The sequence below is a fragment of the Sardina pilchardus genome, chromosome 4 (assembly GCF_963854185.1).
Source record: "Sardina pilchardus chromosome 4, fSarPil1.1, whole genome shotgun sequence".
Taxonomy (NCBI): domain Eukaryota; kingdom Metazoa; phylum Chordata; class Actinopteri; order Clupeiformes; family Clupeidae; genus Sardina; species Sardina pilchardus.
This window is the reverse complement of record NC_084997.1, coordinates 31,440,780-31,459,091: the sequence shown is the minus strand read 5'-3', so window position 1 is coordinate 31,459,091 and position 18,312 is coordinate 31,440,780. Positions and strand designations below refer to the sequence as shown.

The following is an 18,312-nucleotide window of genomic DNA, read 5'->3' as shown; positions in this document are numbered from 1 at the left end:
ACGCAGTCATCATCAGCCTGGGCCACACGCTCTGCAAACTTCAAATACGGTTTGCCATTTCCCAACTATTAGCCGAGGTTCATACATTGATTTTGCTACATTTACTCAGCTATGAGGTTAATACACGGGGGCAGTTAGTATGGTATTAATATGGTTTTGTTTTTTTTACTTGCATAAAACACTGTCTTGTAGTTTATTCACAATGCGGCTAATACACAGGAAATGACTGCATCTAGTCAAGGTATGAACGAGTCGAAATCACCACACTTTTTAATATTTTCAATCTCCTCCATGTCTGGCTAAGCACAACAATGGTTTCAATCAATGTGCTTCATCCTCACGTTGAACTGACATACTGCTGCACATCCTGCTCAGGGATTTGCTTGAGTACACTGACGTGCACACTCACTTTTGTACCAGTAGAGGGCGCTTGCGAGGCATCTGATTCCACTTGTGAATAACCTGGATCCCGATTCCCCTGGCAGATGCAGGCTGCACACAGACACACAAACAAACAAAAAATTTAAAAGTAAAATAAAATAAGCAGTTCAAAGTCATAAAAATCCATCCAATGACACTTTAGCAAAGTGACTGCCGTGGGCTTCACTGCCAATCTCTTCTCAGAGGCCGAGCTGCACTCAGCCCTGTGCTGTTCACATTGATTGAGTATTGATTGGTTCTGGTGGGTACCGGTTTGATGATCCATTTCTGGCGTCCGCCTCCGTCCTCCCAGGCCTTGCGCAGCAGCTTGATGTCTTGCGGGAGCACAAAGGATCGTGGGAAAAAGTTGAACTCCCGCTTGCCGAAGCGCGCCTGCATCTTGGACAGGTTGCGCCACAGGCGGTCCTTTCGTCCGATCTGGAAGGAGCCTGGGAAGTGATTCAACTGAGCGAGAGAGAGAGAGAGAGAGAGGGGGGGAGAGAGAGAGAGAGAGCAGAAAAACAATAAGACTAAGAAGAAAAGATTAAAGCACACCTGTGTGTGTGTGTGTGTGCGTGTGTATGTATCAAATAGCAGACAAAACAAGGAAGGTCAGCACTTCTGCTAAAGATTCAACAAACAAACTGAATCTGTTTGCTCAGCTAAACGGACACGGTATCCTCTACCATGAACATCTCCAAGATTCTACACGGCGCCGTGATCCAAAGTGAGGTTCAGGGTAGGGAGTGTGATGGCTGCTAAACCTCACTTCCTGCTGCTTTAAAAGGCAAGCTAGCGACAGACGCCAGCACCCACAGGTTTCTGTGTAGTGAATACATCTCACCCTCTGGCACTTTAAAAGACAAGCTAGAGACAGACGCTAGCACCCACAGGTTTCTGTGTATTGAATAAACGTCACTCCCTGCCGCTTTAAAAGACAAGCTTGCTAACAAACACTAACTAGCCTCCACAGGTTTTCACCTCCTTGAGAAGCCTACCCCACATCCAATACTGAGGCACTGCAGGTTTGCGTGGTGGAGCCTCGGCACCACTTACACCGTGCAGGGTCCGCTTACCTTCTGGTACTCTCTGATGGTCTTGAACCCTAGAGACTTCATGTGATGACCCCAACAGCCAAGCCAATCATCGTTCTCTGAAACATACAACACAGAGCATGGTGTGATCATGCGGCACCACTCTCAGTGTGTCCGAGTGTGTGTGTGTGTGTGTGTGTGTGTGTGTGTGTGTGTGTGTGTGTGTTAGTGTATATCTGAGTGTTTGCGTGTAGGCTTTTCTGACTCCGGGTGGTCTGTGGTGGGAATTATGCATGTGTGTGAGAGAGAAAATCACTCTTTTTACAGTGAGAGCTGTCAATGGTGTAACATGCATGTGTGTGTGTGTGTGTGTGAGAGTGAGACTCACTCTTGGTGACTTTAAAGTGGGACCTGGTGATGGTGTGTTTGACCACGTTGGGGGTGACTGAGCTCATTCTCCATTTCAGCAGCTTCCTCTGCTCCACAGGCAATAGCTCCACTGCAGGCAGGCAGACACACACACACACACACACACACACAACCATCAGGAAAGAAAGAAGCTCAAGTTAACATACACATACAGCAAAATTGACAAATGATACAATTTGTAGTCTTCTGTAAAGTGGTATCCAACTGGCTTGTTCATGAAAAATACTGCTGGAAATGACCACATGCCAGGCAGACACAATCTTTAAAGATGGCAGCAGCCCACAGAGCATATGTGACGTTCCACGGCATAACCAGTCGCAAGTCGCAACAGGCGTTTCTGAGAAAAATGGCCATTTATGTCACTTGTGCTAAAATCGTGGATTTTTTTTTGTAAGTGTTTTGAAACAGTGGGAGGTCTACACTGTACGGCCGTGAATACATTTCGCCGAAAAACTGACCTTTTGTAGTCTAAAAACGTGAGTTTGTTGAGGTGAGAAAGTTAGAGGAAGCAGGAAGTTAGAGGCGTCTCGTTTTTGCCGCTCTATTCCAATATTTACGGTAAATGCACTCATTGACAACCACCAAGCCATCCGCGTGCTGTGTCGTTGATACAAGTACCGTAAATCTTGTAATAGCGGCGACCTTACAAAGCGTTCGTGAGTGTTGAGCCGACGGTTAACTTCAGAGGCAGATTTCTCCGTTTTTCTATTGGCATGACAGGATGAACTCAACTCCTTTGAATGTTTATATTTCAGTAATATGACGTTCAATTCATTAGATATAGGTATCGTTTTGAAGGTTGATTATGCCCCTTCCTGAAAACGTAATAACTTTGATTTTGAAAATTTGGACATTGTGACTGATTTCGCCATGGAAGGTCACATATGCAAAGATTGTAAAGGCGAAGCAAGATACTTCATCAGAAGCCACTTCCGGGAACCCATAGACTTCAATGGGACTATGCTATGCATAAATGGGGATTTTGAACCCCGCTCGAGTTCTCTGGATTCCCGGAGGCGGCTTCAGAAGAAGTATCTTGCTCTGTAATCTTTGGTATATGTTTGGCTGAACTAGCTAGCTTAGCGTCAGCCACAGAAATGAAGGGGGCAGAGCTTCCTCACTCTATCCAGTTCTAAATATCTGCATGATGCGCGCACACACACAGTGTGAGCTCTCAATCAGTGATATTCCTAAACACCCTCACTCCACTAGATGGCAGCAAATCCATGCAGACCCACACATCTCCAACACCTGGGGTGAGGTAGTGTTGGAACTACGAGAGGGAACAGGCTGCGTGTGAGTGTGTGAGTGTGTGAGTGTGTGCACCCCGCTCGTTGGCTGTGCTGAAGTAGAGTGTTGGGGGCATGAGGGGGAACAGTGTGTGTGTGTGTGTGTGTGTGTGTGTGTGTGTGTGTGTGTGTACCTCTCTCGTTGGTTGTGCTGAAGTAGAGTGTTGGGGGCATGAGGGGGAACAGTGTGTGTGTGTGTGTGTGTGTGTGTGTGTGTGTGTGTGTGTGTGTGTGTGTGTACCTCTCTCGTTGGCTGTGCTGAAGTAGAGTGTTGGGGGCATGAGAGGGAACAGTGTGTGTGTGTGTGTGTGTGTGTGTGTGTGTGTGTACCTCTCTCGTTGGCTGTGCTGAAGTAGAGTGTTGGGGGCATGAGGGGGAACAGTGTGTGTGTGTGTGTGTGTGTGTGTGTGTGTGTGTGTGTGTGTGTGTGTGTGTACCTCTCTCGTTGGCTGTGCTGAAGTAGAGTGTTGGGGGCATGAGGGGGAACAGGCTCGGGACCAGGGCTGGCCGCTCCAATCGCTCATCCTCCACCTCCGTGGACATCGGCTCCTCCACACTGAAACACACACACACACACACACACACACACACAAACTATTGAGAGCGCATCAGTCTTAATCTGTAAATGGAATATAACAACTACTTCTAAATCTTGACACTACACAGTGACCGAGAGAGAGAGAGAGCGAGAGCGAGCGAGCGAGAGAGAGACAGAGAGAGAGAGAGAATATGTATGTATGACTAAAGATTGCCTTCCAATTTAGTAATTATATGTTAGTGGCTCATAATATCGACTGTAGTCGCAGAGCACAGGGCAGTTCTACAGTAAGCACCGGAGAGCATCGGAATGGAACACCGCACCATTCCGCCACCACTGTGTCCACTCTACTGGAATTACCAAGACAACAATGCAACACAGAAACACAAAGGCCACACTGGCCAAAGCTCACAACTAATGTGGATTACGCTGCCCAAATTTACTCCGGATTAGGAATACGCGCAGGCAGGTTTTGCCACACAGATCCCCTTCTCAACACGGTGGGACTCAAGTGCTTTGGGTTCACTTGTTACTCCTCGCACGTGAGGTGCGCTCAGGTTACTCTGCCCCAAACTAGTTTAGATTAGCAAAAGGTACGAAGGAGAAATCAGGTGATTCTGGCTTAGTTGTTGCCCGTCATTGTGGAGGACTCAAACTAAGACCAGGTATGTGATGGGTCGCTGAAGGTTGCCATGACTCCTGAGGCCTAACACCTGGCTGACCATGTCACCTCCAATGGACAGAGGCCAAAAGTGAACCAACGCCACACCACACCACACCACACAGGCTATAGTCTCACTCTCACGTCGGAGATACACCAGGCACACAACTGAAGCTCTGCTCACGACGCGTTGCTCCAACAATCAGCTTCCACTATAATACATGGAAGTAGCTACACCTGATGTGACGGCAGCACGTATGTTCGGGGGGGAAAAAAGACCGGTCTTCTAAAATGTTCTTACGTGTCGCAAACAGAACGCTTCAGTTACACGTCCGGTGTAGCTTCTCGGTCACACGCATACACACACACAATCCAATCAACACAAAACACATAACTACATCCAATAAGCATGTAATCTTAAGTACAAGTAAACACAACCACACTCACATACTATTGAACATTATCCAACACCAGCACCACAAACCTCTTGCCAAAAGACTCCTACTTCCATTTCCTGGGCCGGCTCACTGATTTGGCATGGCTAAGATTCAAGACATGCCCCCCCCCCCTTCCCCTCCTCCAGCCTTGCTCAGACACACACACACACACCAAGAGGTATAACTCACATGACGGTCATGTAGAAAAGTGTCTCCTGGTCTGCCAGCTGGTTTTAAACCACTCGGGTGCATTGACAGTGGCCGTGACTCACATTGGCTTTGGGGTCATCCTCTGCTCTCTCTCCCTTTCTCTCACTCAATCACACTCACTCACTCACTCACTCACTATGCTTTGAGTCCAACAAACAAACAAATTGAAAACTTCATAGAAAATAAATGGAAAGGGAATGAAGCAGGTGGACCAGAGGCAATGTGTGTGTGTGTGTGTGTGTGTGTGTGTGTGTGTGTGTGTGTTGGGGGGGTAGGGGTGACAATGAGGTTTTGGACTCAATGCCACCCCCCCGCCCCCAACCACATACAGCAGTCGCTTCTGTGACGGCTGCTTTGCGCTTGCACAATTGGAAGAGCTTTCTACTGGGCTCTGTGCTTTCCGGCTATTCACACGTCGCAGCAGCCAGAACGCCCTGGCAACAAAGCACGCCCTCTTCAGCTATTGCCATTGCCACGGCAACATCACCTGACAGGTGTGAAGGAGGGCGCCAGGTGTAGTCAGAGACTGGAATGGTCCAGAGGAGATAAAGTGTGCTAGTGTGTGTGTGTGTGTGTGTGTGTGTGTGTGTGTTTGCATATGTGTGTGCACGAAAGGAATTGTCTAGTTGGAGCAGGACGAAGGTGTGTTTGTGTGTGTGTATGGGTATTTGAGTGTGTGTGTGTGTGTGGAATTATCCAGTTATAGCAGGAGGAAGCTGAGGAAGTTGTGCATGTGTGTTGGTGTGTTGTACACTCCATCATATCATCAAAACGTGGCATTGGTGTAGTGTAGTGTGTGTATGTGTGTGTGTGTGTGTGGAAATGTATTGGTCGTCCAAACCCAGGCTTACCTCAGAGCCTCCTCGGGAGTGTCTAACGCACCATCAGTGTTCATGGAGCAGGAGTCGGACCCGTCTACACAGCAAGACCATAGCAACAACACCGTGTTAACGATCACAGCATTAGAAAGGAACGCAGACACTTTTTAAACTGATGTTCTAACGTCAACAAATCGTGAAAATAGTCGCACATAAACTAACCTATATTAATTATTGTATCGTTACACTGTATTATATCCGCATTAAAGATCACAGTATTAAAGAGACCAGTAACATCACAGTGTTAAAGAGACCAGTAACATCACAGTATTAAAGCGCATGACACAGAGCACAGCTAGCACTGGGGGGACAGTATGGATTCTGTCTCACTGCGGTTGAAAAGCAACACATTTCCACGGTTTTGGTATACCTCTAAATTTTTTGTCGGCTGTGCGTCGTTAGGAATACGAATTTACACATTGAGCACAGCAATTGTGACCGACCAAAGTGTGTACAGTGTCGAGTTACCATGTTGTATGCGGCTGAAAAACATTCAACAGTATCTTTCTAGCCTTAGGCTCAATGGTAAGCATGTGGCAGACAAGACTGTGCTCACAATATCGATATCGCAATATGTATATGTATTATATTGTATATATTGTATATTGTATATATTGTATTATGTAAGTATTCCTCTATCAATACAGATGTTGCTGTATCAATAGATAGATAGATAGATAGATAGATACTTTATTGATCCCCAAGGGGAAATTCAAGACAGCATCAAAAAAAACTACAGAGAAGGTTCATTTAAGTTTTAAAATTAAAGTTAACAACTGTCCGGTAACTAGGAACCGAACTATTCAATTTTACTATTACGATCGAGGCTTGGGCCTAAATTGCGCCTGAAAGTACTGTGTTGAACACGCCATTGGCCCTTGGTCATTTTGACCCATGCTGTTTTATAGAATTATAAAGAACAGATGCTTTGGACATGGCCATAGTCGGAATCAAATGTATTGTGATCCGCATTACAGTACACTGTGAGGTCACAACAACATGTTACATTTACATGGCGCTTTTCTGGACACTCACAGTGAAGGGGGAACCTCACCTCACGCTGACCATACAGCACCTTGAGGCGGCGAGTGAGGGAGTGAATGAGCCAATTACACTGGGGGATGATGTACCGTGATACGCAGCACATCCAGAGCTTGCAGTCAATACTCAGCCCTAGTGGCAGAGTTAAGTACAGCAATTTCCCGCATATAAGCCACATTGTGTATAAGCCGCAGGACAGTGCTTTAAGTTAAAAGAAACAAAACCATATTAACACCATATTAACTGCCCCCCTCTATTAACCTCATAACTGAAGAAATTTAGCAAAAAACAATGTATAAGCCGCGGCCAATAGTCGGGAAATAACGGTATGGAGTGTGGGACTGTGATGGCTGCGCAGTAGAGTGTATTAATGTAAAATGACAAGAGGAGAGGTGTTTAGGGCTTAAGGGTTTCATTTGTATTGCTGGGGACAAAATAGAAGGCTGGGTGTAGAGCTTAGAGCCTAATGGCTAGCTGATAAGGATGTGATAGAGAGTGTAGGGCTTAGGGTCTTATGCTTACTGAATGATTGATAAGGGCATAGTGTTGAGGGCTTAGGGTGTAGGGAACAGGGACTAAGGTTGACTAATGAAGAAGCTGTACAGGGTTTCAACACCTTATTTAATGTCAACTTCAAGCCCTTTTTTTCCAGGGCCAATTCTCGAACATTCCAGGACTGAACACAGCCAAGTTTGAGATGGGGATCCAAGCAGCGGCGCACCGATTCGATATCAAGATCGGATATCTGCCCCTATATCGACAAAATAGCTGAATCGGGTATCAGAAAATTGAGCGAATCAACAGTCTGATCCATTTACTTAAATTTCATGTGGCACGCACACAGTGCGCAACAAGCCGCTTGCTGAAAAAAATTGTTTTGGATTTTCTATCATGTCAGGTCTAGCTAGTTCCATCCAATAGTGGAAGCTAATTGTTGCAGCATACGCTCCATGAACTGAACGCTTCCGTTACCGTGTCTGGTATAGCCTGCCTGTAAGGGTCTACGTTTTCCTGATAGGGTACTGTATAGCAGTTTTGGCAGAGCCATAATGATGGAGGCCAGAAGCTTATTGACTGGAGTGTAGGGCTGTGGATGTCAGGTCACGTCACGTCTGAGAAGGGAATTGCCCAAAAAAAGTCATATCATTAAATATCTAATTTGGGTGCTAGGACTGGTGTGCAGACTTTCTTGTAATTACTGTGACGACTGTTTTAGTCTAGTGCCAAATACATGGGCTACTCGCCCTGGATGCGTGTGTATTTTGTATACACATTTCAACTGCGGATGTGTTGTGGAATCCGTACCGTTGTCATCCCCACTGCAGTTGTTCTCCTGCTCATCAGCGAGGTCCTCCTCCTCCTCCTCCCCGTCTTGTAGCATGGAAACAGTCTCCTGGCTACCGAAACCACAAACGATAAAGTCAGGACAACACGCAGACCTTTAGCAACATGAAGATACTGTAGATAGCCTGATAACTATGTGCTCTAAGCAGACCGATAAAGCACACTGAGACAGCTGTATGTGTCATATGTTCAAGGACTGATTAAAGGACTCACATACACACACTGTGTCTGTGTGTGTCTGTGTGTGTGTGTGCATGTGGCGGAGTCTCAAACACTATGTGCTATGCTGACAGAAAATCCTATTCTGTTGCGAAAAGTTGAGAAAACTACGAACTACAACTGTAAGTAACAAACAAATTAACAAAACACAGTAGGTATTAGAGGGGCGACTTTGACTACCTGACAGGTCGAACCAGACTACAGCGGTGACACAAGAGATTGCGGGCTTGCTTACACTACATTCCTGCTGCTTATGGTTGCCAGGGTGCAGTAAAAATGCCCTGTGGTGGGAGGCTGGGTTAGGATTTATTACCTACAGATCCGCACTTACATGACATGGCTGACGAGACACATGCCTCTTAAGATTCTCTGTCTCTCTTACACACACACACACACACACACACACACACACACACACACACACACACACACACACACACACACACACACACACACACACACACACACACACACACACACACACACACACACACACACACACACACACACACACACACACACACACACACACACACACACACACACACACACACACACACACACACACACACACACGGTCTCTCTCTCCCTCTCTCATACTCATTCACACACACAGTTCCCAAAAACAAACCAAGAGTCATGTTTCAAAACATGCAGACACATGGTCAGTCCGTCAGGCGGCTGGCTATTTTCTTGGAATGGCTCTATATAACCTCAGCTACGCCGTATCAGCGGCCGCAGCAGCAGGGCAGAGTGACTGGCGTGGCGTGGCGTAGCGTGCCTTAGCTTATCTCTGATAGGTCAAGTGCTTGTGATTAGAGGAGACATCCTGCAAACAGAACACCGTGATCTTGTACATTCCAGGGCAGAATAATATGAGCTGCTGAACTCAACTGGCCTATTTGTGTGTTCATATGTGTGTGTGTGTGTGTGTGTGTGTGTGTGTGTGTGTGTGTGTGTGTGTGTGTGTGTGTGTGTGTGTACTGTATGTATATTGCATGTGTGTGGGGGGAGCTATACAAGAAAAACTTGTTCTCTTGACTTTCCTTATATGCTCCAAACTGCTCTAGACATTGAGGAGGCTTTAAGCTGTTATCATTTCTGAGTAAACATATGCAGACAGTGCAACGACCTTTGCGTGAATGTGTTTCCAAAGTCATACTAAGCCAACACAATACCCAGCAGGATAGCAACGCAATGGCGCTCCAATATCCATCAAGAAAACTATCAGATCAAATGCACAGCATTCACTGACTCGGAGTAAGATTTTAACAGCCACTCAAATGTTCTCTTCTACCCAGCCATATCAAGACTATAGATGTAACATTGTGCATTATTATTACAGTATAAATACACCAATACACTAATACAAATAGTATTGTTATATTTATAATGTATTATATTTATACATTATTACTATTATTATTATATTTGTATATAATTATTATTATTATTATTATAAGTATAAGTTTATTTCTTTCAGGGACCACGTGCAAATTGCAATAATCACAGATAGAGAAGAGACATTTTGTGCCAGATTTAGCAATTAGCTAATGCCCATCTGCAGGAGTCAGGACCCTGCAGTATCAGTATAGTGCGAAAGAAGGAGGGAGGGAGGGAATGGCGGCCTGCTCACCTTTTGGGCTCCATCTCAGACGGACCCCCAGCGGCGCCCGGCCCCATCGGGGAGCTCGGCCCGGGGCAGTCGTTGTCCGTAGGAGCCTGGGCGCCGCCCTCCCTGGTCAGGTGTATGGCGGAGAGGTCAGAGGTGACGGAGTAAACAGAGGGCGCCGTCTGGAGTGGCGACCCAGGAGCAGCCGTCTCCCCTGGAATGGCACAGTGGTGGGCAGAGGAGGGCGAGGGGGCACTGCCGGGGTTCTCAGCGGGCAGTACCACAGCGCCACCGGGACCCCCCTCCCTTTGGGTAAGGCTGCGGAGCGGTGACCTCCTGGACGCCACGCCGGCGGTCGCCAAGGCGCCGGTGGAGCGGGCGGTGGCGCCGTAGCCGTTGAGCGTCCGGCTGAGGTGCGCGCTGCTGGTCCTCACCAGCTTGCGCACGGCCGCCGTCAGCTTGACCTCCGACCTGGCCTTAGGGGCCCGCAGGGTCACGGGCCTAGAGGGAGGAGGAAGAGGAGACGGAGGAGGGCCCTCGCTCTGAACGTGGTCATGGCCGAGAGGTACGTCGTTCCCGCTCTTCTCCTGCGAAGGCACGGCGGCAGGCGAGGTCGCGACCTTCTTCGCCTCCGTCCGCCCGTCACCTTGGCAGCGGTTCGACGGAGGGCAGCAGGGCAGCTTCTGCGGGGGGTCGCTGTGCGCCGTGCGGGCGCGAGCATGGGAGGAAGGCACTGCGGCGCTGTCGGGGAGCTGCGTCGTCAGGCCGTTCACCATACTGCCCTTATCCCTGAGCTGGGCACCGCTCCACGGAGACGACTGGTTGGTGGGCATGTTGGTCTTGTCGGCGCCGTTCACCACCACAACTACCCCGCGGTGAGCGGCAGACGCGGACGCCTTCGGTGGGGAGGGGCAGGTGGGGTAGATGGAGAGTTGCGGGGAGGAGGCTCGTTTACCCAGCAGGCCCGATCCGAACCTCAGAGGGTCCAGCTGGCAGGGGGAACGCTGGGCTTCCAGCAGGCACAGACCGTGGCACTGCGACGAGAGGAGGAGAGATGAAGCGGAAGAGGATGAGGAAGAGGATGAGGAGGAGGAGGAGGAGGAGGAGGAGGGAGGGGATGAGGAGGCACTAGACTGGAGCGAGACCGGGCCCTTGGACACGCCTGCGGGTGCGACGCTCGCATACCTGGCACTGCGGAGGGAGCAGCGGCGGGCACCTGCGCTGGCACTGCGCGTGCAGAGGGGTCGGGGCGCGACGACGGGACCGGGCGAGGACGGAAGAGCGCAGCTCGGGGGGATACCTGAGAGACACGAGGGGTGCGGCTCATGGGGCGCACTCGGAGAGATCGGGGTCAACGCCGCAGGCCGGGCTTGGAGGTTCTTATGGAGGGGGCAGGCGGGCAGGGCACGGGCCGCGGAGGGGGCATGCACCACGGCGGACTGGGCGTGGATGGTCAGACCGGGCTGCGGGAGGGAGAGTCTGCGACTGCGCCGGAGTGGTCTCCTGGGGTCTTCAGCTCCATGGGTGGCCATGAATGGCCATGGCACACCTAGATGGCACTAACCTTGGCGCACACATAAATGACAACTTGAAAGCAGGGGGAGGAGACCCGTCTTCACCTAAGAAGAATAAAGACAAAAACACTTGTCAACACCACAGATAAGTAGCAAATATTATTCTATGCATTCTTACAAATGTAACCTAGACACTTGTAAGACTGACGTTACGAAAACGTGAAGCTGAAACAGTGACTGAAAGTATGCCATTAAACGCTAACTGTTCGGATGAAGTTTTGTTACTAATGGTGAACTGATACAGATAGCTAGATTAAAGACCAAGGCTGATCCAGCCTTTAACCGCACACATTTAACATACTTTCCCCTCAATGCCAGATCTTGTTTACAGTCAGTGGATCTCATCTCGTTTTGCTGGATGGCCTGAAAAACCGCGGTTGCTAACTTCTATCCGAGGGGTGGCTTTGGTAAGTATACGTTAGCCATCAATGTGTCATTTGTCGTAACGTAATTCGTACCTTTCTGGGAAAACGAGTCTGCCAAGGCAAGCACAAATTCCACTGCCAAAGGATTGACCACCTTTCATCCTGAGGTAAAGATACCTCAGTTCTCACGTCATTCTGCCAACTACCCTTACACCGGCCAACTTATACGGCTAGCATTAGCTACACTGGCTGGCTAATAATGAACTGCAGTGTCAACACGACAGCAAACGTTACGTTACTATTCATATGGCGAGGGTACCATAGCTAAGCATAGCTGAGTCCATTGCTTAGCGAACAGCTATTACCTTTGCTATCACCCATGTGGCGGACCCATGAGTGTACAACTACCCGGAGATAGCCAACTAGCTGGCAAACTGATTTAGGTCGTTTGTTTTAAGTTAAATTAGCTAGGAACACGTCTAGCTGACCCCCCAAAAAACGTTAACTACTAACGTTAAAACTTCCCCAAGGATAACTATGATCTGGATTGGCAATTAATCAGACTTAAACGCCCTGCCATTTGGTTAGCTATTCTACAACATGGAAAAGTATTTTAACTTCTGTGTAAAACATGTAAGTTCCCAGTTAGCCCTCTAACGTTAACGTTAACATTAGCGGAGACAGGTATCGTTAACATTACTCCTGTTAGCAGCGAACACAGTCCATTTTCTTGGGTATTTCTGCCTTATCATTAGGCTAATTCTGATCATTTACAAGGTCTGTCAGTTCAATGTATTCTCGCGAAAAGACATGTGTCGATCTACCGCTAATTGTGTAACTGTAATATAGCCACTGGGTCATCGCACAGAAGTCTGAACTTTTGCAAACGCATGAACTTAAGACAGGTAGCTAGAGGTAGATCGTAAATGCCAGTTAGCTCGCTAGCTAACGTTTCACATGTGCATTACAAGCAAGCCATCATCAGTTCCCAGAGCTGTATGGCTAACGTTAACTAAGGTTGCTCTTAACTTCAAGAGTACAACAGCGAAAACTAGAAAGCATTTCAGAACAAAAGACCCTTGCAGTCATGACATACCTGATGTCGACGCTGGCCTCGCAAAAACAGGACCTCTAAATAAAATAACCCATGCGACAACCTCTTGATCTTTCACTGTCTGGTAGCCTCGCTGGGGCTGCTTCCTAGCAACAATACACCGCGCGGCCAAAAGGCAGATCCCCCTTCCAAGCGCGCTTTGGAGTTGCTCTCCTTCCCTCTCCCTCCCTTGGTGACGCTGACATGTGATCCAAATCCCGCAACTTGCCGTGGGAATATTTCCTTATTCCATCGTTAAATAAACAGTTGATCGCCTAATTATTGTTAAGGGGAACTTCAATGTAGGACATACATCAGAAAATACCCTCAAAACCTAATACTCTGGCTTAAAAGTTTCTTGTGGAAGTTTCAAAAATCGTTTAGCATAGCCATCCATGTTTACATCCCAAATCCGTTTCCCTATGCATCGTTGCCTTATTCAAGTGTGTGTGTGTGTGTGTGTGTGTGTGTGTGTGTGTGTGTGTGTGTGTGTGTGTGTGTGTGTGTGTGTGTCGGACGAACCTGAGAGCTTCACAACCTGCCTGATCTTAGGCTACACCCAAGACGACCAGCTCGCCTATATCATATTCGTGGCAAATTAAATATGCATTGCGACAAACTACTTGCAGTTCAGTCTGCGAATAGGTCAGGAAGAGACAAAGACTGACACGTGGGGCTGTAAATGTAGACTCTCTTGTTAATTCTTTGTCCCTGGGATATTAGGCCTAAGTCCTGCAATGGTGTAGTAGGCTAAATGCTAAATAGGCCAAGCTTATCTCTGATAAATCTGGAACCAAAATGTCAAGTGAAAACAAAAAAAGCAGTGCTGATGGACTTGTTTGACAGACAGGTAGGGTTCAAGAGTGAAATGAGGCAATGCTGACATTTTAAGTGCAGCCTAATGCTTTTACAGCCTAAACAATTGCTAAAATACAAATACAGTAATGATTCTCACACATTATTTTTATTATTGGAATTGAATCTGTAACATTAGACTGCGTTTAAAAGCCCTGACAGCCCTGATAATAGCCTTCCGTTGAATTAAGTTTGACTGCCCTCTCCTCCTCAGCCAGAAAAAAGTTTGTGATTCAACTTCAATTTCCCGCCTCTGACTTGAGGGTAGCCAATCATCATGTAGAATTGTATGGTGACACATGTAGGGGTCTATAAATGTGAGAGGGGTAACTTGGATCATTGACTCGTGTCTTTAAGGTTTAGCTGACACACATGTCAGAGTTTGAAATGGCCAGAGTTTCAGTGTCTCAGGAGTTGAGCTGCTCCGTCTGTTTGGATCTACTGACAGACCCGGTGACTGTTCCCTGTGGACACAGTTTCTGTTTGAACTGCATCACCGGCTGCTGGGATCAAGAAGACCAGAAAGGTGTTTACAGCTGCCCCCAGTGCAGAGAGACCTTCACTCCAAGGCCAGCTCTACGCAGAAACACAATGATGGCTAATGTTATGGAGAAACTGAAGTCGGATGATCTAACCATTGCTAAGGAGGACTCTTGCTACACCAGGCCAGACGATGTGGAGTGTGATTTCTGCACTGTGAGAAAACATAAAGCCATCAGGTCGTGTCTAACATGCATGGTCTCCTATTGTGAAGTCCACATTCAGCCTCACTATGAAGTGCCTGGACTAACCAGGCATCAGCTGGTGAATGCCACCTCACAGCTACAGGAGAAGATCTGCTCTCAGCACAACAGGATCATTGAGGTGTTTTGTCGCACGGATCAGAAGTTAATCTGTCTGTTGTGTATGATGGACGACCACAATGGACATGAAACGGTCTCTGCCGTAGCAGAACAAACTCATAAGCAGGTCAGTTCTTTGACATTCACAGTGCTCTTCCTCTCCTCCTCTCTCAAGTAACCACCCACGTCAATGCCAATTTGATGAAAACCATTAATAAAATTCTGTATTAATTCTGACATTGCTCATCTTTACCTAAGACCGCTAAGTACTTGTCGATCCATATAGAGTTTGTTGCTGCAGATGAAGGGATATAACCAATGCCATGTCCGGGAGAAGGAGAAGGAGGTGGAGGAGGTCAAACAGGCTCTGGTCTCTCTGCAGGTGATAAACATGGCTGCTATAAACAGTTTGTTGTTGCACACATCTCTTAGAGACTTGTTGTTTTTGCACCTAACAGCAACTGAACTATGTGTGGGGTGAGAGCCACAGATTCTGTTGTAGTAGCCCATATCAGAAGATGTTTCCACCTCGTAAACCAGCTTCCACTGGATTCAAAGCTATACCTGCCGAGTGACTGCTGTCAACAAAGAGGTTAATTACAGATGCAGAGCTTTTTCAAAATGTTTTTGTCAAGTTTTCCGAGGTTAAGGTTAGAAACAGTTGTGGAAAGCCACTCGCAGGTCCGCAGGCCAGACAGAAACAGGAAGAGGTTTCACCCTGCCAATTAAGGTATCGTTATCCTCAACGAGACCAGACACCTGGACACTGTGAAATGGCCTCATCAGATTTCACAGTGTTTTACATTTAAATTCCTTAGTTCTGTTCATTTCAGGTCGTCTCTCTTCATATACCTATGAGCTGATCTGAATGTACTGGTCTTGTTAACAGGCTTCAGCACAGACAGCTGTTGAGGACATGGACACGATTTTCACTGGGCTGATCAGCTTCATGGAGCAAAAATGTTTTGAGGTGAAGGTGTTAATCAGAGCCCAGGAGAGGGCAGAGGTGAGTCGAGCTGAAGGACTCCTGGAGCAGCTGGAGCTGGAGATCACTAAACTGAAGAGCAGAGATGCTGACATGGAGAAACTTCAGCCAATCGAGGACCCCATTGATTTCCTCCAGGTAACAATAGGTCACATTACTATGGCAAGTCAATAAAACTATGCACATGTCTCCATATGTGTAGTTTTATTGACTTGCCATAGTAATGCGAGTTCGGTCAAGACTCCCTTGTCATTATAGAAAAGACCTTGAAGTAGCAGTACTGTGACTGCTCTTTATTATTGACGTAGAGCCCTGGAGTGGTGATACTGTATATGTTCGGACTAACACACCTGACATCATCAATTCATCACCAGACCCTGTCGGTGTGTCTCTGAGCAGCATATGGCCCATCACAAAACCGACTGTGGGAGACGTGTCTTCTCGCCAACGGCACCAAAAGCATATCTTTTCTCACAAAGTGACACAAAAAACGTTGTCTGACGTTGATCTGGAATACATAAAAGGCATAAAATGGTGGCAAATTACAATTATAATTTATTTCAACATGTATAATGGCAAAGTTCTTGTTGGCTGAAATTGGTTTGTGTAATGCTAGCTAGTGGATGCTGTGCACTGACTGAACCTCTCTTCCAACAACTTAAGAGATTTGTTAGTACTGTATGCTACGAGCGAGCACCCATGATTCAAGCCTCCTGGCTAGGACACCCATCTCTGGGTTTAAAAGGCATCTGTGCGGTTGAAATATGCAAGAGAATGGTTATTGTCCTTTCTTATTGTTTTTTGTAGAGTTTCCAGTCACTCCTGTCCTCCCCATCTGTTGCTGAGACCGTTGCCAAGGTGACATTTGAACCACAGTTCTCCTTCTGTGAAGTGATGAAATTAGTGTCTCCAGCTCTGAAGGAGAAAACTAAGGAGTTTCACCAAGCAGTACACAATGGTGGGTTTTCTTCTTAAATTTTAACGTCTGAAGAAGGGAAAATACTCTTTATATATCATGAAAGGGCCAAGCTCGAATGCTGTGTTCATACTAAATCAAGTGTTAAGTATTGGAATTGCACAAAGGTACTTCCTGTACTTATATCCTGTACATTGGCAATAAAGATCGACTTGTCTGTCTGTCTGTCTGTCTGTCTGGTCTGTCATTTAAACATGCCTGCCTCTGTTCCTTTCCCAGTCACAGGCTTCATGAAGGGGGACAGGGTCAAACTGAAGGCCGCTGAGGATGTCCGCAGGGGCAACAGTGGATACAGAGTCCTCGATTACGTCACAGTCAGAAGTGAGGGGGTGATCAGACGTAAGGACATGACTGATACACCAATTAACATACTGAAGTGCAAGTTTACATGTTCCTTTAAAGGGACACTTCACCGATTAGCATTAAGCTTTGTATCTTTAGAAAACCAGTCATGTTTTTGAATGGTGGTCCATCATTCCCTCAGTTTGATGATTTTTACATCATTGAAAGCAGGAAGTCCAACATTGAAATCCGTACTTCTCCCATCTCAAGGCAAAATGAGGGAATGATGCAAGACTGGTTTTCTAAAGATACAAAGCTTAATGCTAATCGGTGAAGTGTCCCTTTTAGAAATGTAATGCTTTGCTATTTACTTTCAAGTCACAAATAGCACTTGTATTACTGTTTGCACACTAAACTGTTTTTTTTTTTTTTTGCAGATATCAGAGAGTCAGATGTGACCGTGGACTTCCTTGAAGTTTCTGCCTGGAATGGTAGTGTGTCGAAGATTAATCTGGTACTCTGACACATGATGCATAATTCAAATATTCTATATTACAATTCCATAATATCATAATTTTGTTATGTTAAGTGTATATTTTTGCCACACACAAGAGGGAGACTTGACACCCATAAGTCAGTAAACTTGTTTTTTTCCTCCTGAAGGATTTGTGCCTTAACAAAAATCTTGTATTATTAATAAATAAGAGTTTGACACCATTAATGTGTCCCAATAAACTCTGCGTCTGTGATCACCAGAATCATTAAAATTTGTGTATGCACCTAACCAGTGGTTGACTATAGATTCAATGCAGATTGGGTGGACAAAATGAAGATTGAACCCCACTCCTATACCATGGCTCCTGGACAACCTATCTGACATGGCTAATACATTAGCTTTGTCCCATGATTAACTACTTCTACTGTAGTCCGTTCCTCTTCCATTTTCTTTTATTAAATGAAGCTTTGGTGCAACACTGCACAAGACCTGTCTGTATATCTGCTCTACATGGGAAATGCACCGACAGAGAAGGAAGAGGACAACTTGCCAAGTAATTGACCTAAATCTCCATGAGGTAAACTGATCCTGGCGTGTGTAAGAGAGAGGGCCTGGCGTCTCACGCCTGAGATGAAGTTACTTACTTAACACTCATTAAGTGCAGGGCCATATATCTGTCAGTAGGTGTCTCCGGTCCTACACACACACACACACACACACACACACACACAC

At 46.7% G+C, this 18,312-nt stretch overlaps 2 protein-coding genes across 4 annotated transcripts in view; one reads left to right on the top strand and one right to left on the bottom strand.

Annotated features, from left to right (window-relative positions):
• The window catches only part of ttll4 (tubulin tyrosine ligase-like family, member 4), a 24,828-nt gene extending 11,519 nt beyond the window's left edge, over positions 1 to 13,309 (bottom strand). Inside the window, exons 1-9 of one of the 2 annotated variants that reach the window (XM_062534980.1) lie at positions 13,148 to 13,309; positions 10,137 to 11,731; positions 8,243 to 8,334; positions 5,870 to 5,933; positions 3,610 to 3,728; positions 1,843 to 1,953; positions 1,497 to 1,573; positions 691 to 885; positions 410 to 492 (exon numbers count right to left, since the gene is read on the bottom strand). In XM_062534980.1, coding sequence (XP_062390964.1) covers positions 410 to 492; positions 691 to 885; positions 1,497 to 1,573; positions 1,843 to 1,953; positions 3,610 to 3,728; positions 5,870 to 5,933; positions 8,243 to 8,334; positions 10,137 to 11,644 — 2,249 coding nt within the window. In that variant the 5' untranslated portion in view covers positions 11,645 to 11,731; positions 13,148 to 13,309. Of the gene's footprint in view, positions 1 to 409; positions 493 to 690; positions 886 to 1,496; positions 1,574 to 1,842; positions 1,954 to 3,609; positions 3,729 to 4,997; positions 5,128 to 5,869; positions 5,934 to 8,242; positions 8,335 to 10,136; positions 11,732 to 13,147 lie in introns of those variants that run through there. The other variant, XM_062534981.1, reaches the window with a different exon arrangement.
• LOC134078831 (E3 ubiquitin/ISG15 ligase TRIM25-like) lies at positions 12,031 to 17,788 on the top strand. Of its 2 annotated transcripts, none has more exons than XM_062534982.1 (7): positions 12,031 to 12,093; positions 14,357 to 14,968; positions 15,128 to 15,223; positions 15,731 to 15,964; positions 16,634 to 16,784; positions 17,022 to 17,141; positions 17,522 to 17,788. In XM_062534982.1, the coding sequence occupies exons 2-7, from the start codon at positions 14,372 to 14,374 to the stop codon at positions 17,605 to 17,607; spliced, it is 1,284 nt and encodes a 427-aa protein (XP_062390966.1). In that variant the 5' UTR covers positions 12,031 to 12,093; positions 14,357 to 14,371; the 3' UTR covers positions 17,608 to 17,788. The 2 variants fall into 2 exon arrangements, with proteins under 2 accessions (XP_062390966.1, XP_062390967.1); XM_062534983.1 differs by having other exon boundaries at positions 12,078 to 12,093; positions 14,363 to 14,968.
• The last annotated feature ends 524 nt before the right edge of the window (positions 17,789 to 18,312 follow it).

Coding starts and splice junctions, on each gene's coding strand:
- LOC134078831 (XM_062534982.1), top strand. CDS start 14,372: ATGTCAGAGTTTGAAATGGCCAGAGTTTCAGTGTCTCAGGAGTTGAGC. Junction 15,965..16,633: donor ACCCCATTGATTTCCTCCAG/GTAACAATAGGT, acceptor TGTTTTTTGTAG/AGTTTCCAGTCACTCCTGTC. Junction 17,142..17,521: donor AAGTGAGGGGGTGATCAGAC/GTAAGGACATGA, acceptor TTTTTTTTGCAG/ATATCAGAGAGTCAGATGTG.